We start from the raw sequence: 21,664 nt of genomic DNA on the forward strand, positions 1-21,664 counted from the left end.
GCTAGACCCTTAGCACACATGAGGAGGAAGCGCAAGGAACCTGCTACAGGTTGGAATTGCTTGATAGCTGCCCGAAGGGCACCACCCTCGATGCACACAAGGTCGGGCCGTGTGTCCGGCCGTGCCGCTGGGACCCTACGGAAGTGGTTCTCCACTGTGTCCTACTGCTCGTGGTGTTGACTCTCATACCAGTCGCCAGTGCCATCGCACTGCACTTCAGCCTTTAAAGGTGATTTGGTTCAGAGCTGCAAATCACAGGAGAATTTCAGGGACAGCCAAATCTCCCTCAGGATTCAGGGAGCTGCTCTTAGAGGATCATATTCAAAAGCAGCATCTGACTTTTTGGCACAATACACCAAGGCCGTATTTGAAAATACATGCATGTGTGCATGCGTGCGTGTGTGCATGCGTGCGTGTGTGAAGTGTGGCTGGAGGTCTACTGGGGGTGGCCTAACTGAAGAGCCAGTTTGTTCTTTGTTTGACAATAAAACAAACCATCATTTTGCTGCTTTTAATGGAAAACTAGTGGCCATTAGCAGCTCCTCCCAATATTTCATTTGGGGAACAAGCTAATTTTGAATGCCTGACTTTGCAAGCCTTATAACACAGAATAAGACAATGATTGGAACAATCACAATCTTAGGATGTTGCGTTAGCCAGACAGCCGGGAGCTGTGTTCAGAAGCAGCTGGAGAGAAATGGACCTGTCTTTTCAGAGACTCCTAGTGTTGGTGCAGCCGGTGCTACTGGAGAGGACAAACTCCTCAGTCCGGATTGCTTGGTCAGTGTGGTCAAAGTTTTATTATTGAATGTTTGTGTACCCTTTAAAAATATTTTTAAAAATCTTTATCGTGTTCCCTCCACTGTAGAGAAAATACTTGTTTTCACCTTTTTGGTAATAAACCAGTTTCCAGTCTCTAAATGGGGAAAGTAGAGACATGCAGGGGGAATAAATGGTTCGGGTCCCCAATACAGGGGGGTGACACCTGCTTACTTTTTCTTATCCTTGTCCTTCTTGGTTTGCTGGGCCCCGGACTGCTGGGCCTGAGGCTGTAGTAACTGAGCTGCCGTCTGTTTCTTCTGGAAGTTGTTCACTTCCTCCTCCAGCTCTTTCTTCTTTTCTTCCACTTTCTTCTTCTCCTCCTGGTGTGTCCGCTTGAGGAGATCAAACTTCTCGTGCAGCTGGAGAGAGGGAGGAGACAGGCTGGGTGAAGGGCATGGGCATTTTCCCGAGGTAATGCTAACTTGGGTCTGTTAAAGATAAGCTATGCAGCAGGATATCCTGTTGACCTTGAGAAGAGGAGTGAACTATCGTCTGGGTCACTTATTGGAGGAGGTAGGCTAAGATGCTGAAGAACACTCCTTGGATTTTTGTGTCAGATTTGGGTTCTTTGGGTCTGAGGGATTCCTTGCATGTATATATTTTTTTCTGATGATAAAGTACATACTCATTATTATTTCTTTCTTTCCACCGCCCCCCCTCAGGTGAGTTAGTGCCCAGCTTCCCCAGTGCCAAATACTCATTGTTAAAAATATAAATTAGAACAATAAAAGGTAACCCGAGTCATACTAAGAAATTCACCTGAGTGGTAAAGGTAGCTCTCTGCGTAGTCCTTTTTTGAAAGGCATCAGATACATTCACTTGGAAACACCTCCAATGACCACGCACATAGGCACACCTTGTTGTCGTTAGTTGCCATGGAGTTCACGGTGACCCTCCAACAACACAATGAAACCGGCCCAGGCCTGCGCCACCTCCCCGGCTGTGGGCTGCAGCCACTGAGGATGGTGTTTCCCATGTAGGGGCTCGTCTATTTTCCAGCCCTACATTGAACCACTTTCTGTTGTGATCCTGGGGCTGTAACGGTTTTGTGGTTGTGTTTTCAGAGACACTGGTTACCTTCTTCACAACGCTAGCACACTCTCATTATTTCTATTCTCACTGTTTCCTTAAGCCTCGCTTCCTGCCTCCTTAGACCGGAGGATGTCTTTTCGAGCAATTGCTGACTGTTTGGTTTCATCTGGATACTTCTTAAAAGAGCATAGCCCTTGTAGGTCAGACTCACTGTTTTGTGGGTCAATCTGTTACTGAGCTACAATGTGACGTCAGGGGTGAGTTTGGGTTCACGGTTGGAGGAGTATCTTGGGAAATCATCTCAAGGACTCCTCCATTCTCAAGAGTCCAGTAAGGTCTCCTTTTTGCTTTGATTTCATAGGAAGTTGGATTTCTGTTCCACATTCTTCTCCCATTCTCTCGGCCCCATCGACGGTGGCCCTGATGAGCATGGTCAGTAGTGTAGCCAGGCACCTCGAGGCCTTCTGCTCTCCAGGCAGAGGAGAACCCCGCCCGTGCTGTTACTGCATCAACTACCTTAACACTCAGGACTAGTTTTTAACATTTGGAGAACAGGGCTAACAGTATCTGGCCCACTTTTCTTGCTAAGTTGGTCTGCCACTCATGGAATATAATGTATGTATATGTTGAAGTGCTCCAAGTAGGCAGTACTATGAAGAATTAATGAAATCCAGGAAGTATTCATACAATCTATGGCCACTGAATCGATTCTGACACATGGTGACCCTTCCCTTGAGGACAGAGCAGAACTACTTCTCTGAGTTTCTAAGGCTGCAAATCTTGACACGAGCAGGAAGCCTCTCTTTCTCCTGTGTGGAAGCTGGTGAATTCTAGCCACTGCCCTTGCGGTTAAGCAGCTGAACATGTCCCTCATCCCGTCACCTGGGCTTTGTGAAGCCTTAACAAAACGCCTCCTTTATGCTGGGCTTTCTTGGACGAGGAAAGACTTACCTCTTTCTCTGCCTCTTTCAGTTCAGCTTCTTTCTCCTTCACTCTCATGACAAACATCTGTCTCATTTCTTCTTCTTTCTTCTGAAGTTCCCCCAGGAATTCATTCCTTTTTGCCTCGTATGTCTCCTGAAGACTATTTAAAAGATCAAACACACGAGCGTCATGATAAGAAATGCTGTCAGTTTATATAATTCCTACCTCATCATATTCCCAATGACTTACTCCATCATCACCAGATAGTTGCACAATGTTTTAAGCTATCCAGTGGTGGCAGAGAAAAAGGGTATCAGCACCAGGGTTGCGTCAATAACCAAACGCATGGTTCCTCGAGCGGACCTTCCTCTGATGGGTATTCATTGAGAGACGTCTTGGGCTGAGCATGCCCGGATCCTCCAGAGCCGACACAAGGCAGATGCCAAAGTCTGGCTTGAGAATTTTAGGAAATGGGGAAAGCATGATATAGGGGCAGGTGGGGGTGGAGGGGCTGACTAGGCTATAGAATCAGGTAGATCAAGGTTTGAATTCTGACCAGATACCAATTTAATGAGTGATCAATTTGCTCACGTATTATATACATATAGTATTGCTTGCCTTCCAAGAATATTGTGATCTAAATAAACTGGTAGAAACATGAGGAAAGCCTTTGACATCCAACCAGTGTTTAATCAATGTTACTCTTGCTCCCTTTAGCTCCCTCCAGGACTCAGATTCAGAAATTACATTTGGTGAACAAATTAAAGAGACGAGAGAATCTTAAGGGGTAGTGTCCAGAACTGCTACTTTTCAAGTGACATTACCAAGTACAGATAGGAAGGAATTTGATTTTCTTTTTCTTTCAGCATTCCTCTTTCTACAACTACTTCTTCCTTCCATTTTCTTTTTGGAATGTGATTTTTATTGACAAGCCCCTCTTCTTTCTGACTGTCTACAGAACTTCGAGCCACATATTGTCAACTACAAGCCACAACTCAGGTTGATCTCTAAGGCAGAACGAGCATTTTTACAGAGCAACACAACTCAAGAAAACACATAAACATATGCTAGTATTTTATAAGATGCTATTTCTATTTTGTTTTTGTAATTTCTCTAAACAGTAATTGTTGAAAGCACACATCAAAGCAGAATTATCCAGTGGTCCCCATGAACCAAATTTATCCAAAGGGCAGGCTACCGGCTGGATACCAGCCTTAGGCGACTCCAGTGCCACATGTCCCTTCAGAGGGAGGAGAGCAAAGGGATAGTCCAGAGGGCGGAAACATAAGTTCACATAGATACACAACTGTATAAAGAACGATGCCATCAGGAAATGTATTCAAAGTAAAAGCAGCGATCAAAACTTCAGTAACTTAGAATTCCCCGAATGAGTGTAATCATGAAGACTTTTTTTTAATTAAAGAAACCTAAATGTGGATATATGTTGGGTAATGCTACCAGAAGAATGGAAAACGCCCACAATGCGGCTGCCTTTTCCAGTCCCAACCACCAGGTACCTTGTGCTCCAGTTTCCAGAGACCACTTTTCATGGGTCTGAACCAGGATGTTAAAAGAAGGAGGTTGACAAGACTTGAAAATACCAGTGTATGGTGCAACCAATTAAGAATAGGCATTTTTTTGTGAAAAGTATCTATTGGACCATGATTTAAAAAAACAAAACAAAACTGTTTTACGAAGAAGGTGGCGCTCTGATGTGAGAAAGCCCATCCTTAGAAAAATTCTAAGAATCGACTCTACTGTTGACAAAACAACCTTCAGTTACAAATCTAGTCATTGTTTTGTTACCTTTGCCCAAAGCAGGAAAATGGGCTGCAAAAAATACTACTTCAGGAGTGCAGGTTGTGCAGTGTCAGACTACCCACCAAGTTCAAACCCTCCAGCCACTCCATGAGAGAAAGATGAGGCTGTCTGCTTCCATAAAGATAAAGACGTAATTTCTATAACCATAAGGAACACCTCCACTCTGTTCTTTAGGGGTCACTATGGTAGTTACATAGTCTGGTGTCAATTTGGGACTAGAGAAAATTAAGAGTAAAGGGGTGGAGTCTAGCCTGTCAATCGGATCATAGCCAGTGAGGCCTCTGTGTGGGCGTGGCTTCCTCCTGAGGATTCTGGGAACTCCTGTAGTTCCTGCTTGGAGGCGGGAGACAGACCCTCTCTCAGTCACTCCCTGGGAGCCATTGCAGCTGACAAGACACATGGCACTCTGCTGATGCCCTGAGGTGGAGAAGCCACATGGACCTTCCCTGATGCAACCAGACCTCTGAAACTGGAGAACCCACATAGAGACCCTGCCGGCGCTGAGATGCTTACAACACCACTGGATTCAAAGACTTTCTGCCCACTGGCCTGTGACTGTCCTGCATTCGGCATCATTGCATGTTTCCTTAGTCTGAAGAGGACTTTACAGATTGGTATCGGACATATGGGCTTGGACTAGACTGGGTTGGGATGCCTTCTTAATGTACAATTACCCTTTATATAAAACTCTCTCTTACACATGAGTTCCAATGGATTTCTTTCTCTAGTCGACCCGGCCTAACACAGTCACCATGAGTCCTAATCAACTCAATGGGAATAGGCATTTTGGAAAACTCTGTCATTTTATCCTAGAATAGGAACCCGTTTGTTAACTCTGACACTGGGAATGACCATCAGCAACAGAAGAAAAAGAACTCCACTTTCACCCTCTGTAGGACATTACTCACTAGGAACCCGACCCCCCACAGATGGCGCCCAGAGTTCCCCAGGCATCTCTGCCATAGGAGGTAGGAATTAGGCACACTAGACCTCCTCACTAAGGTTTCCAATCACTATCCATGTACACAGATACCAAATGAGCATGATTTCTTTTGCAGTTTTTAGCTCTTCCGACTGAATATTTTTAAAAATCATTTTATTGGGGGCTTGTACAACTCATGACAATCCACACATCCATCCATTGTGTCAAGCACATTTGCACATCTGTTGCTATCATCATTTCCAAAACATTTTCCTTCTATTTGAGTCACTGGTATCAGCTCATTTTCCACCCCTCCCTTCCTTCCTCATTCTCCCTCTCATGAAACAATAATTTATAAATTATTTTTTCATGCCTTACACTGAACAAAGTCTCCCTTAACTCATTTTCTGTTGTATGTCCCCCAGGGATGCAGTTATAGGTGGATCATTGTAATTAGTTCCCCGTTTCTCCCCCCACCTCCTTTCCCTTACCCTCCTGGAATCGCTACTCTGAATATTGGTCCTGAGTTTATCTGTCCTAGATTCCCCGTGTTTCCAGCTCTTATCTGTACCAGTGTACATCCTCTGGTCTAGCCAGATTTGTAAGGTAGAATTGGGATCATGAGAGTGAGGGGGTGGGTGGGGTGTGGGGGAGAGGAAGTATTTAATAACTAGAGTAAAGTTATATGTTTCATCATTGCTCAACTGCATCCTGACTGGTTCATCTCCTCCCCAAAACCCTTCTGTAAGGGGATGTCCAATTGTCTACAGATGGGCTTTTGGTCTCCACTCTGCACTACCCCTCATTCACAATGATATGATTTTTTAGTCTTTGATGTGTAATACCTGATCCATTGACACCTCATGATCACAGCGGCTGGTGTGCTTCTTCCATGTGGGCTTTGTTGCTTCTCAACTAGATGGCCACTTGTTTATCTTCAAGCCTTTAAGACCCCAGATGCTATATCTTTTGATAGCCAGGCACCATCAGTTTTCTTCAACATATTTGCTTATGCACCCGCTTTGTCTTCAGCGACCGTGTCGAGAAGGTGAGCATCATGAAATGCCAGGTTAATAGAACAGAGTGTTGTTCTTGCATTGAGGGAGTACTTGCATGGAGGCCCAATGTCCATCTGCTATCTTAATACTAAACCCATAAATATATGTACACAGATCTATTTTCCCATCATCATGTATAATTATATTTAAATATGTACATGCCTGTATTTAGACCTCTATAAATGCGCTTTGCCTCCTAGTGTTTTCCTCTATTTCCTTTTACTTTCCTCTTGTCTCACTATCATGTTCAGCCTTCATTTGTGTTTCAGTAATTTCTCTTGGTTATATTGCCCTTGATCAAGTCTTAGCAGACCTCCTACACCCTCCTTGCCATCGATTTTAGATCACTTGTTGTTCCCTTGTCCCTGGATTTGCTAACACCCACTTCCTTTCCTCTGTTTTGCCCTCTCCCGTGTCCCCCCAGGAACTGCTGGACCCCTTGTTTTCTCCTCTAGATTGTTTATCCCTGAGGATGATAAAGGGCTGACCCCACTACAAGACATGACATCCCTCACTGACCCACAGCATTAAGGGGGACAACACTGGAGACACAGTGTGGGAATTGTGCCCAATCTGACCCCGCCACACTGAGGGGAAACACTAAGGGCGTGCAACAGAACAACAAGGGGAGAAAAGCAACAAAGTCCCGAGGGAGTACCAAAAATAAATTTTGGGGCCAGGGCATGGCACCCCATCAGACTCGACTTGAAAACACTCCTAAAGGTCAACAAACAGACCTTGAACTATTTACAGGTTTGTGTGTGTGTGTGTGTGTGTGTGTGTGATTGTTGTTTTATTTTGCTGTCTTGTTTTTTGTGCATATTATTGTCTCTGCAAGTCTATCTAGATAAGATAGGAGTGATAAACCATCTGGAGCAGACTAAATTTTTTTTTTTTTAGCAGACTAAATTTTTAATGGCAATTAGCAACACTCTTCTAAGTGAGAAAGCTATCATTTTTCTCACAAGATTTGATAGTAGTTAGAAACTGAGATTTCTATCTTTTCATTGTCCTTTACAGCAGTGGTTCTCAACCTTTCTAATGCTGTGACCCTTTAATACAGTTCCTCATGTTGTGGTGACCCCAACCCTAAAATTATTTTCATTGCTACTTCATATCTGTAATTCTGCTACTGTTATGAATCATCATGTAAATATCTGATATGCAGGCTGTACTTCCAATGCTACAAGTTGAACATAATTGAAGCACAGTGATTAATCACAAAAACAATATGTAATTACATATTATGAAATAGTTCTAATTATAAATAGATTAAATTTTGTCTGGAAGCACGGTGTAGCATGGCTAACAGTCTTCACACTGGGTACTTGTATATGGGTGTATCTGCATGTGGGCGGACCTACCTGGAGACAGACAGAGGAGCGGTATCTTGGTTCCTGAGACCATTGGAAAGATGTGTTTTCTAATGGTCTTAGGCGACCCCTTTGAAAGGGTTGTTTGACCCCCATCAGGGTCGTGACCCACAGGTTCAAAACTGTTGTCTTACAGCATTTGACAGCGGCACACTTTTCTTCTGGAAGCCCAGGGAAGGGAGAATAGACACTTCTGTTGACCACGCATTCTGGGATCTCACACAGGCCAATTACCTCCCTCAGAATCTCCTGGAAAACCCAGTGGAGGGCATGCGTGGGTATGAACCTCACCACCGGCGACCTTATTTAATCCTCACAACAACTGAGCACAGCTGCTTTTACCATCATCTCCGCTGTGTCAGTGGAGACACCTGAAAGCCATCCAATGGATTCCTGTGCACAGAGAGAGACCCCTTGTGCCGGAGCAGAATGGCACCATGAGGTTTTCTTCACTGTACTATTTGTGGAAACAGGTAGCCAGGTCTGTTTCCCCCGGAGAAGTTGAAAGAAATTCAACTTCTTGAATGAAAGTTGAAATGCAAAACAAAACACCAGTTCTCAATAATTGGGATGAGGGGAGGCATTCAGTTTTTTAGGAGTTCTACTTTTCTCTACTTCTTAAATTTTTATAAAGGGAAGAAAGTAAAAAAGAAAGAAAGTGGAAGCATTGGTAATAAATCATATAGATGTACGCATGTGTGTACATGTTGTTAACTCAACTGCGACAGAGTGAAACTGCCCTGTAGGGTCTCCTAGGCTGAACTCTTTACAGGAGCGGATAACCACAGAACCCCTGGGCCTGGCTGCAGACCAGGCAGTCAATTGCTCCTACGAAGTGCAGGCTGAAGTTGAGGAAATGAAAGCAAATCTACAAGGTCCAAAGTGCAAGAGAAGCTTCCAAATGTTTGTGAAAAAAAAGCCATTATCTTCAGTGAACTTTTTTGAAATCCCCTTGAGCAACCTGAGTACACTCCACCCGAATTTAGATATCGTCTTAAGAATAAATTTGACACATTGAACACTAATGACTAAAAACCGGATGATGTCATACATGAAGAAGCAAAACAAAAGGCCAGTCGTTAAAAAGACAGGAAGAAAAGAAATCACCGAAATGAATGTTAGGAGAGACTGTGGAACTCGCTCTTGAATGTAGACGATTTAAAACATAAGTAGCAAACCAAAGAAAAGAGTGGGAACATTTCAAAAGGCTCCTCGGGAAGACTGCAGTGTTATAATGAAATGTGTAAAGACCCGGAGAACACAGCTAGCAGTTCTCCAGCTAAATGAATTGAAGAACAAGTGCAAGCCTCCAGTTGCAATACTGAAGAACTGTATGGGCAAAATTCTGAGTGAGGCAGAAACAGCAACAGAAATACACAGAATCACTGTACTAAGACTGGTACAGGGGTTGACGTTCAACGAATTCAGGACATTGTATGGCCAGTAACTGAAGTTATTGAAGGAAGAAGTCCAAGCTACACTGAATGTGTTGGCCAAAAACGAAGTCCAGGAATTATAGAAATACCAATTGAGACGTTCTATTGATATGCAAATGCACTGGCTATTCCGATCAGAACAAATTATAGTTAACAATTCAAAGAAAAGGAATTTGAGACTCTTTCATTGTGCCCACATAGAACCGGTATGTGGACCCAGGGGCAGTTGAGAAAGAATAAGGGGGCTCTGCACTGTCGAGAACTGGGAAAGTGAGCAGCAGGGCTGAGAAGTAGCATTTCATACGGTCGAAGATGTCTGTCTTACAAGCTCCCTTGGCGGGATTTAAGGAGGCACGCGCCATTGGACTTTCTAGGCCTTTGGGACGGCTGGTTTCCAACAAATACACGGGTGCCCACTGAGGAAGCACTGCAGCTGGGCACCACCCCATGCAGTGCTGCACCACCTCAAAGGGAACGCCAAGGAAACGCATGGCTCTGGCCCAGGGAGACAGCATAGCTGTGCTCTCTTGTGTCATCAGCTGGCTCCTGGACCTCAGTGTGAAGTGGAGGGGCTAGCTACCGAAAAGGATGACAACTGTCTTCTCTAAGAACTGTGTACCCCGATCACTTAATGGAGACACTGGGCCAAGAAACGGTTCTCCATTCAAATCCCCAATAGGGGGCAGCTTGGGTTCAGTTCAGATAAGTGTTCCTCTTTTGTACAAGGAGGTGGTGACCTGGCCTGACAACCCCCGTTTCCACCAGGTCCCAGGGCAGTCCCTCCATTCACCAAGCCTGGCCGCGGAGCAGCTATCCTGCCCTCTGGGTGTTACAGCTAGACATCACGTTCTCGGTAACACCCCCATTCTTCCTCTTCCATAGCCTGTCTCTCATCTCCAGCCATCAATTATGTGGGAAAGACATGTAAGATCTTTCTTAAAAATCATGTTTTCCCACGGATCCATTGGCGTTAGAATCGTACTGAACTGGTAAGAGCGACGACGAGAACTTCAAAAAGTTAGACCCCTGAGATCTTCTACCTGCTGGGTGAAAATGAATGAACAAACTGTGCTCGGCAGTGGAAGCTGTTTACAGGCCCCACGCCTCTGAAAGCTTAGTGGCTAACAGCCTGGCTCAGGAGCCAGGACTGCGAGGGCGCCAGCACTGGCTGCGCTTATTACCTGTGGGAAGCACCTGGGGCGGGTCATCTGCGTTCGCAGTGCCTTCCTCATCTCCCCTCTCAAAGGAGAATGATATTGGTGGCGTCTGCTGCATCCGTTGGCTCAGGAAATGAAGGTAGCTATCACAACGTTTGGCAATGCTTGCTATTAAGAATCCATCTTCCCCACCAGCTCCTTCATCATAGACAACCCCAGAAGGCATTTCTGTCATGCGCCAAGCTGCCACTCCGCAGGAGCCTCATACCTGAAGGGCTTGCTGTCAGGATCTGTGTCCTTGAAGCCCATCTCCTCGAGCTTACAGCGCCGATACAATTCATAGTGGCGGGTGTGCGTCTGCTCCCGCAGGTCTTCCATGTTCACCCGGATCAGCATCTCCCGCAGCTTCACAAAGTCGCAATGGTTTTCATTCTCAACTGTGAGACGGGAAAAGACAAGGGAGGCCCCGCAAATCAGCAACGACACTTCCTAGACGTTGCCACTGTCACTCCTTGTCCTCAGAGCCACCAGAAGGTCTTGTAACAGAACCACCCTACATGTCCTCAGTGGACCACGTGGACTGTACCGCAGATGGTGACATGAGTGACACGAGGGCCTGCTCAGTGCAGGGCACGATGGGAAGAACCCCACCGAGAGACTGCTCTTCACTCTGCAACAAGCCTGCACGCGGGCCTGGCGGCCCTCCCATGATCAGCAAGCCTCCGGTGAGTGATAGCAGAATGTGCACTCAAACATCGTTACAGCTGGCTCCAGACAGAGCGAGACCTATTTTCCAGTAGTCCATGCTGTCTGGAAATGATATAAGGTGGTTTTACATGTAATACCACCTTTAAGTTTTCGATAACCCTGCGAGGGAGTTTCCTTAGTGTAGAGAAATCGATATGATTCTGAAAAGTTAAGCATACTTTCCTGTGGCCGTAAAGGTGCTATGTGCCTTGGGCTTTATTAGAAGGCCCGGGCGGCATTGGGTTGTGTGCCGGTCAATAGTTGGAACCCGCTGGTCGCTTCTCGGGAGAAGGCTGAAGCTTGCTTTCCTCAAGACTTAAAGTCTCAGATAGTTAGGGAGCAATTCCACTTCATCCTCCAGGGGCGCGGGGCCAGAGCGGACCCAATGGCGGCGGATTTGGTTTTGGAAAAGGAAGGCTGATACGTCTTCAACCAGCGGGGCACTTTCTTCAGTTATGCACGGGTAGGTCGCAGGGTCTGTACCCTTCAAAGTAGCAAACGGGGAGCTTCTGTAGGTTAGAGACTGTGGTTATGCTACTCCGTGCCAAGTATTCGTCAGATATTCTCATAATGCTCAAACATTTACTGACACAACATTGAATTGGAAGATGTTACCAGAGATGGTGGAGAAACAAGTACCTTCTTGTCTGCCCAGAGCTCGGCTGTAGCATTCTCCTAGCTCCCTGGTGGAATGGGGAGAACTCTTTCTGGATTGCCTGCCGAACTTCCCACACCCCATCACATTCTTGAAGGCTTGCCTCACCGGCATGGGGGCTTTGCAGTACTTCTCTCCAGAGCCAACTATCAGCTCATCGCTTCTTTCTTCCTACCCCACTGGAACACACCATTGCCAGGTGTGCAGCCCCACCACTCCGTCTGCCCACCCACCGCCGAGGACCTCCCCCCAACAGGACAGGGAGGAAAGCAACGGGAACACTGATCACACAGATTAGTATTGCCCGTGATATGCACATACCCTGCACTACACCCCAAGGGTACTGTCGGGCCTTTGCCATCTTGTTGCCGATCTTCACCTCTTCGGTGCTGCCAACCACTGCGAAGGGGAGATGGACCTGCCAACCAACAGAAGCACAGAGAGCAGTTACCATCCTCCACTCCACCAAGGGCATGTCCTTCCCCAGAGACCATGCTCCCGCCCTCCTCCTGCAGGTTTCCGCTGCGTAGCCAGAGGAAAATGACAACTAGGAGGCCCCCCAATCTATGAGGGTGCACTGTACGTAGCCTACCCCCTACCAGCAAATACAAAAGCGATTCCAGGGGAAGCCTCGGTAAATACATGCCGGGGCATCAAGAAATTCATGGGGGGAAATGGAATGAAAAAATAAGAGGTCTTCTGCCAGCTTTTAGAAGCCCCTTTGCATGGTAAGCTTTAGACCTGTCCTGCCTAATATAGAAAGAAGCCCGGGTGATACAGTGGGTTAGGCAATGTGCCACTAACCTAACGATCAAAGCCAGCTGAAACCCGGGAGAAAGATGAGGCTACAGACTCCCACAGAGATGCACAGTCTTGCAAGCCCTCTGTGGGGAGACTGTGAGTTGGAACTGCTCGGATGGCGGTGGCTTGGGGTTGGGTTGGGGTTTTTTTTGGAGTGGGTGAAGGGAGGTAGCCATCATGGTTATTGATTGAGTACCTGAAATGAGACTAGTGGAATTGACTAATAAAATTTTCATTTTAATTAATTTTGTTAGTTTATATTTAAATTTAGAAACAGAAACCTATAAAACACAACTTTGTGGTTTTCCTAAGACAGTATTTCACTCTGCTTCAAAGTTATAGAAAACCTCCTGAAATGGAAGAACCTACCTTGTCAATGTGGATGGAAACATTGGTAGTGAATTTAGCACAACTGGGTATGTGAATCCACTTTTTCTATTGTAATCTGGTATGCATGTAAATGCAAATACAGATCAAGTATTTAAAATTAAAATTCAGCAGCATAATAGAGAAAGACTAAGGTTTAACACAAATGCTCAGTATAAATTAGATCCTGGATTTTAAAGGCCTGACATTAAAAAAAAGGATTTAAAATAGCTCATTACTTTTCACATTGTTTTTATTATATTAATTAAATACTGGAATGCTGGTACTATGGATCTATTTTGTGGAGTAAAAGAAATCATTAAATCCATTTCATCTGTTTCTTTTGACTGTTTTAATGAGGTTACAAAACAATGAAAGTTACTTATGTAATGAGTGGTAAGAGGCCCCAATAAAATGACAGGGGAAAAAAAGTTAACGTATGTAGCTTTTCTTATATTTCTATTGGATAATGCTGCTTTGGACAGCTGGTCATTGACAAAATCTAGTCAGAAATACATGACCCCAAATTCCTGGCTCAAGCCCTGAGCCGAGATTGACCTCCAACAAAGATAGTGTTCAAGACAAGTGACACTCCCATGTTGATTACAGGGTAGCTCTGGCTACGGTATAAGGGAAATATATACTAATTTCATATACATGAGCAGGTACACCCCCCAAAATGGAATACCCCCCAAAGCTATGTATTTAAAATTTTAAATATTTTTTGTATTTAAATTTTTTAAACAAAATAACTTTATCACCTTCAAATTACTCTCCATTACACTTAATACATTTGTCAAATCTGCAATTCCATTCTTAGAAACATTTTTCAAACTCATCTGTTTGTCTGGTTCACCAGCACCTCCCTTGTTTTTTCTTCACATCTTCTACATCATCAGATCACTGTCCTTTCATGGCCCTCTTCATGCACGGGAACAAAAAAAGTCCCGTGGAATGAGTTGAGGGGAATAAGGTGTGTGGGGCAAGAGAGGCATGCTGTTTTTGCCAAAAACTGGCTCACTGAGAGGACTGCATGAGCAGGTGCAATGTCTTGGTGGCAAAACCAGCTCCCATCTGCCACAAATCAGGCCTTTCTTGCCATCAGGCCTGTTTTGCAATCTTCTTAGAACCTCTAAAGAGCAGCTGGATTAACAGCCTGACCTGGTGGAACGATCTCAAATGCACTACAAGTCGACATTTTCATTCATTCAGAAAGCTGACGCACATCCAGAATGAGGTTTGTCACCAACTAACCTTTCACCTTTTTGGAAACAAGAAAACCACTCATACACTGGAGTCTTCCCATAGAGCTGGCCTTGTAACCTGTGTTCAACATCACAACTGTTTCTGCAGCACTTTTCCCAAGCAGGAAACAATTTTTTATAGCCGCACACTGTTCTCTGAAATCAGCCATCACAAAAAACGATGTTCGAGCAAAACTGCTTTTACAAAAAATTCACTGTGACCAGAGAGAACCTTCCCAGGAAACACCACTGGGTACAATAAGTCAGAGAGAGTTGTCCTACGCTTGCCCGGCGGGGAAAGTGCGTACTACAAAAGCTCCACCCAGCAGAGCATTTTCCCATTGTTTTGTTTTGTTGTTGTTGTTGGGGTGGATTCCAAATCACACGATAAAGAGCAAGCTTAGTTTGAATGTCAGAGATCTTCAGTTCTACTGAACTAATCAAGAGAGAAAGCACAGAGGCTCACAGATGTTTTTCCTTCCACGGTGTTTAACACAAGCATAGTTTCATGCCCCTAACCGTCTCTATCTATCTACATGGGTGGGGATAGGTATACAGGGAAAAGTCAATGGTACTTTATTTGTGGTATTCCCTGGCTCTATACTGACACCCCAAAATCAGTCCTGCAGTAGAAACCACAAGCAACAGCTAGGCCTGAGCTTCTGGCCATGCTGTCGGGTAGTACATGTAGCTCTGTGTGGGTGGCACGGAGTGGAAAGGCTGAGAAAGTGAGCTCTAGGCCCACCTCCACTCCCGAGAGCTGTGTAGCCGCAGACACTAGCCCACAGCTCCTCGGGGAGAGCAGGAACGGTATCTGTCGATGGGACTGTTGGGAAGGTAAGCTACAATGGCCTTAAATAGTGTCCATGCATAAGAAGTGTTCCACAAATGTCAGGAACTATTATTTTGGAAGTTCAGTAGTGCTCAGACCCAAATCCCTCCTGCTCTGTTGCTCAGTAGTCTTGGTCCTACCTTTTGAATAATTCTATTCACTCTCCCTTTCATAGCCTCTCATACCTTCTATTTCCCAGGAACCTGCTCCCTGGTTTCTCCCTGAAAGCCTTTGTGAGCCAAGACTTCCAGGGACTTGAGTGCCCCATGAGTGTGCCAGAGGGGCTCACAGTACTCACAGGCCTGCTGCACTAGGGCCGAGCGAGGCTGTCCCACCTCCGCATTCACAAGACCCGGGCTTTAAACTCCATACAACAACAATCTCAGGGAAGAGGGGCTTCAAAAAATTCATGGGAAAATTCCCTTTTTCTTTCATTCCATTTTTCCACGAGCTTTTTAAAGCCCTCATTTTATACAGGGACCAAGTGAAGGAAGACATTCCCCTGGAGGAATAAAGCGCCTTAAGGAAAAGTTCAGATGCTGAGCTGATGGAACAAGCAGCAGTGTTCTTGACTGACTCTGATTCTCCAAATTATGACAGCAAACCAGACAGGGCTGAAGACTGGGCTCTCATGACTGCTACGATCCATCTGACTTTGACTAAGTCATTTAACTCTCTAGGTGTAATTTAATTTATATGAAATATCTGAAATAGACAAATCTATACAGACGGAAAGTAAATTAGTGGTTGCTCAGGGCTAGGGTGGTGAGAGATGGAGGGTGAAATACAGCTGACTCCTAAAAGGTAACGGAGTCCTTTTCTAAGTGATGAAACTTTCTACAATTAAGGGTGCTAATGACTATGCAAATTGGTGAATACGCTAAGGTGGCTGAATTGTTTGTTTTTAAATTGGTGATTTCTCTATTGTATCCATTATATATCAGCAAAGGGGCAATTTAAATAAAAATGAAGTGTTTTATTATATTTAATAGTGATTGGATTCCACACAAGTTTTCATGATCGTATGTTCTGAAGAAAGCTAAACATATCTCAAACAATCAAAAAGTTGTAAAAATCTCTACTGGCTTCCTCTGTCACCATAGCCCACCTCTCCATCCTGATTCAGCTTATTTGGAGGGAATGCCAGGCTATTTCACAGCTTCTAATGGCATTGCATCGAAGCTAACCTTCAGTTCTAAGAATTCTACTCACCAGCCAATGGTTCTACCAAGTGCGGAGAACGGTGTATTTATAAAAGCTACACACTCACTCACTCACTAATGAACTAACTACCAAACAAGCTAACTCGCTAATGATATATAAGCACAACGGCTGCGCCAGACATTAAAAGGTCTCATGGGAGAAGACCCAGGCCTCGGTTGGCAGGAAGGGGCTCAACGGGAGAGATCATGGTCACAGGAGTATTTCCAAGAACTGTTGTCATATTGAGCGTTTCTCTCGTGTCCTGTTTTCTGTGACATGGAGAGTGTGCTCTCAGTGGCTCCTCGGCCTAATTCAAGAAAGAGCAGGAAAGATGGACACTCGCCAAGGAAGCAAAGTGAAGTGGGGGAACAAATCTCTAGGCAGAAACCACCAGAATGGTGTGCCCAGCAGGCATTCTCTCCCCATGATGTTCCTGGAAATCCTGTCAGGGCCCACAGGAAACCTGAGAGCGTCTTGTCTGGATATTCCAGGAACAGACGGGGAAACTGGAGGGCAGGGTGGTAAGTGACTTGAGGGAGCGACAGAGCTGGACTGCGACCCGTGACCATCGGCTTCCAAGTCTGCTCGGGGCTGTGTCCACTTGGCGATGCTGCTACGAAGCAAAGGCTTCAGGACCCGCCCTGTGGGCGCCCTCCTGCTGCAGGACTTACACTCATGGTGGCATTAATCTCCGCCACCGTTTCTTCATCTGTGGGGAACTGGTATATCTGGACGCCATTGCTGACGAGCTCACTCATGATCTTACTCTTGAACTTGTGCAATTCGTTCTTGGCAATGGTGTCAGCTTTTGCAATGATTGGAATGATGTTCACCTGTAACACAAACAAGTCTATTGTCCCAATTGCAACATTAAGGAAAACTGGACAAATGAAGAAAATGCACGACACAAAAACAAATGGCCAAACCTCGCTGCAAAAGAAACAAAACAAAGGTGAAAACCAGGCTTCTGACTAAGATGTGCAATTAAGGAGGCAGGCGATATTTGCTTTTGTTCCATCCCCACACGCTGACTTCCTCCAAGCCACCTTGTGATTTCCTCTCCTGTGCTACCACATTCTTCTTTACAGAGAGCGAGAGAGAAAAAGGAAGTGCTAATGTTTTCTGACGAATAGCAGTAACCAAGAAATATTTTCTCTGAATAACCAGCCATTCTCTTGGACAGCACCTAGCTACTCTCTAAATCCAAACGTATTGCCATCCCGTCAATGCTGACTCACAGCGACCCCCGCGGGTTCCCAAGACTGTGACCACGTCTTTTTCTGCAAAACTGCTGGTGGTTTCGAACTTGCCGACCAGGCAGATTGCAGCCCAGTGTGTAACCACTGCACCCCAGTGCTACCACCTTGTTCAGGTGCTTGGTTTCTGGATAGGCTAAAAGGTGTAACAGCCCAGTTTCATCAGTTGCCACAGTGGAATCTTCAGCACCCTTTGCAGGACAAACCCTTTCTTTGGCCGCCCATTCTGAAAATGACTGGGAGAGGGAACCTAAGCCCGAACAACAATAAAACCCGAAACAAAAAAAAACTAGCCACTTGGAAAAAAAAAAAACCCGAAACAAAAAAATGTTCCAAAACAAACAATTGTTTCATCTACGTTATTAGTTGTGCCAGCATGAGCCCTACTGCCAAAGACAGGGTTCAGTTTCAGAGCACAGGTTACAAAGAGCAGGGGAGAAGCCAGGATGTGACAATACTGTGACAAAGCCCAGGGACCCAATTCAATACAGCACAGGCTCCAAACTCCAAGGCAGGGCAGGCTTTTCCCAGCGCCCCAAGTCCCAGCTCTTGGATGCATTCTACCAGCTGATGTTTTAAGATGAATTCTCTTCCACTCCCTGGGAAGAGAATGGTTTTAATAAACTGCTACTCACACCAGCTACTAGGACTCTGCTCTCTACCAGGCTCAGTGAAAAGGGGATAGCATTTGGCGGGGAGGAGCAGTCAGGATGATTTAGGGAAGAGGGGCTGAGGTCATACCTGCATACCCCTGCTGCTTTTCATCCCCTGAGCCAACTCACAAATCCCTGACAAACAGGGAAGGGTGGCAAGTTGACAGAAAAGCTTATTCTTCAACCTATGCCTCAAGCCACTCTTAATCTCACCACACCTGGGCTTCCCTCAAGAAAGGTGTCACTAAGAAGGGCATTGTGTGGGCTGGGAGAACGTTTGAATCAGGACCCACAGAATGAAGAAGCTCCATTTTCTCATGCAGGCCATCTTTTGTACACATGGGATTCCATCACTATCAACAGACCAAATGGCAGAGACTCATCTTTGACGCGTGGCCGATATGATGAAAGCAGGCCACTCAACTCAGGACTGTTGATCCACAGTCTGTTATTCCTCAGTGGCGGGAGTTGGAGAGTCTCTTTCTACGATTATCATGCATCTGCCTTAAGTCTTGACCTCAATTGCATAAGTAAACCTTGACAAGACTTCAGTTGCTAGTTGGCTATCTGACCCTACTGGTATTAATCTTTTCAAAGATGAACTTGCATTGTGGGTTGTTTTTTTAACTTATATTAATTCTGCTTATTTTATTCCATTTCAAAACAATTTTACTAAGCGGAATCACCCACCACTCATCTGTCCATATGTTGTACTATGGTGACTAATGTACTGTTGGGGTACTCGAAATTAGGCCAACAATATTCCAAATACCATCAGGGTCATCAATGATGGAAAGCTTTCAGACTAAGACAGACTAGAAAGAAGGACCAACAAACAAAAATGGCAGCAGGACATTGTCTGAAAAGTAAGATGAGCCTCTCAGGTGAGAAGAGGCTCAAACTAGGGAAAGCACTACCTCCTCAAGGACAGTCCACTTTAATGACGTGGATGGACCGACCGAGACTTTTACTTTCCCATGTTGCAAAATGAGGAGAAACAGTTGCAAACATCCATTAAGAATTAGAAGGTGGAATGTATCAGTATGAGCTATAGAAAAATGGAAATCGGTGAAAATGAAATAGAACACACAGATCAATAGCCTAGGCATTAGTGAGGGGAAATGAGCAGTATTAACTGTTTTGAATCTGACAATCACATAGTACCCTGTGATGGAGATGACAAATTAAAGAGGAATGGTGTCGAGTTCATCGTCAACTAGAACATTTCCAGGTCTTCCTTGACGTCCAATGCTATCTGTGATAGGATAATATCCATATGCCTACAGGGAAGAGTAGTTAATTCAACTAGTTTTCAAATTAAAGCACCAACTGCTAAAGCCAATGATGAAGAAATCGAAGAACTCTCTCAACTCCTACAGTCTGAAATTGATCACACATGCACAGGTTTCTGGTGACTGGAATGTAAAGAGGGGAAACAGAGGGCCAGTGGCTGAAACCTGTGGCTTGGTGATAAAAGGTAAGCTGGTGATCACCTGAGAGAATTTTGCAAGATCAATAACTTATTCATCACAAGTACTTTTTTCAATAACATAAATGGTGACTGTACACATGTACCTAGTCAGGTGGAATACACAGGAGTCCAATCAATTAAATAGTTTGGAGAGAGACCATGGAAAGTTCAATACCAGTCAGAACAAGGCCAGAGGCCAACTGCAGAGCAGATAAGCAAGTGGTCATATGCAGAACAGGTCATCAACACACACAAGTTCAAGTTGAAGCGAAAGAAAATTAAGACTAGCCTACGTGCCAAAGGATGACCTTGACTATATCCCAACTGAATTAAGAGATCATCTGAAGAACCGATTTCATACGTTGAATCCGATGACCGAACAGCAGGTGAGTTGTGGGATGACCCCAAACACATTATCCAAGTCAAACGTAGAAAGGCACCAAAATGACAGGAAAGAGACCAAAACAGTTACAGAAGACGCTCCGAAACTTGTCCTTGAACCTAGAGTAGCTGAAATGAAAGAAATGATGAAGTCAAAGGACTGAACAGACGCTTTCAAAGGGCGGCTTGAGAAGACATGTGATAATGAAATGTGCCAACGACTCGGGGTTAGGAACCACACGGGAGGAGCACAACCAGCATCGCTCAAGCTGAAGGAAAGGAAAAACAAAACAGGAAAGAAAGTCAAGCCTCAAATTAGACGATTGAAGGAATCTGTGGGCAAAATATTGAATGGTGCAGGAAGCATCAAAGAAGGTGGAAAGAATCCAGTCCCTGTTCCAATTAGAACTGGTACACTCAACCAGTTCCGGCGGTGGCGTGTGATCGAGAGCTGACAGTGGGAAGGAAGATGTGCAAGCTGCAATAGAGGCATCTGATCAAAACAAGGCTCCAGGAATTGACGGAAGACCACTTGGGCCATTTTCAACAAATGACTGCAGCACTGGAAAACAGCTGCTAGAAGAAATCCATTCGTGCTATTTCAGGATCCAACAGGATATGAAAATGGTTGAACAATATTATTATTACCACACATAAGTAAAATTGTGCTGAAGATAATTTAAAAATCATTGCAGCAAAATACTGACAGGAAACTGCCAGCAATTCAAGCGAGATTCAGACGCTGTGGAATAAGGGATGTCACTCACTGCTGACATCAGGTAGACCTTGGCTGAAAGCAGAGAGTGCCACAAAGATGTTTACTTGTTTTCTATTCACTATGCAAAGGCATTTGACTGTGTTGGTCAAAACAAATTGTGGCCAGCACTGGAAAGCCTGGGGATTCTAGTACATCTAACTGCACTCATGTGGAAACTGCCCATAGATGAAGAGACGACCCTCAGTTGAGCAGAACAGATGGGCACTGAGTAGTTTAAAATCAGAAAAGTTATGTTCCTGTCTGATATTCTTTCACTATGCATACTCAATTTGTATACGCAGGCATTCACTCAAGAATCTGGACTGTGTGAACAAGAACTGGGCATTAGGATTAGAGGAAGATTCATTAATAACTTGTGGTAGCCAAATCAGATACCCTTGCTTGCTAAATGTGGGTGAGTGCAGAGTGGAGACTCAAAGCCCATTGGTAGCCAACCTGACACCCCCTTCCTGAAGGGTTTGGGGAAGGAGATGAGTCAGTCAGGGTGCAGAGTAGCAATGATGAAAATGTAACTTTCCTCTAGTTTTTAAATGCTTTCCCCCCACCTCCACTATCATGATCCCAGTTCTACCTTACAAATCGGGCTAGACCAGAGGATGTACATAGGTAAGATAGCAACTGGAAACACAGGGAATCCAGGACAGATGACTCCTATAGGACCAGTGGTGAGAATGGTGATGCCTGGAAGGTGAAGAGAATGTGGGGTAGAAAGGGGGAAGTGATTACAAGAAT

At 44.9% G+C, this 21,664-nt stretch overlaps 1 protein-coding gene across 4 annotated transcripts in view; it reads right to left on the bottom strand.

The window, feature by feature from the left end:
• SEPTIN11 (septin 11) overlaps positions 1-21,664 on the bottom strand; it is a 121,469-nt gene that overhangs the window by 16,284 nt on the left and 83,521 nt on the right. For all 4 annotated transcript variants that reach the window (XM_075544159.1, XM_075544163.1, XM_075544161.1 and 1 more), the window contains exons 5-9: positions 17,065-17,226; positions 12,269-12,365; positions 10,814-10,982; positions 2,806-2,938; positions 994-1,181 (exon numbers count right to left, since the gene is read on the bottom strand). In XM_075544159.1, the coding sequence (XP_075400274.1) occupies positions 994-1,181; positions 2,806-2,938; positions 10,814-10,982; positions 12,269-12,365; positions 17,065-17,226 (749 nt within the window). The remainder of the gene's footprint in view (positions 1-993; positions 1,182-2,805; positions 2,939-10,813; positions 10,983-12,268; positions 12,366-17,064; positions 17,227-21,664) is intronic.

Source organism: Tenrec ecaudatus, chromosome 3, assembly GCF_050624435.1.
Source record: "Tenrec ecaudatus isolate mTenEca1 chromosome 3, mTenEca1.hap1, whole genome shotgun sequence".
NCBI lineage: Eukaryota > Metazoa > Chordata > Mammalia > Afrosoricida > Tenrecidae > Tenrec > Tenrec ecaudatus.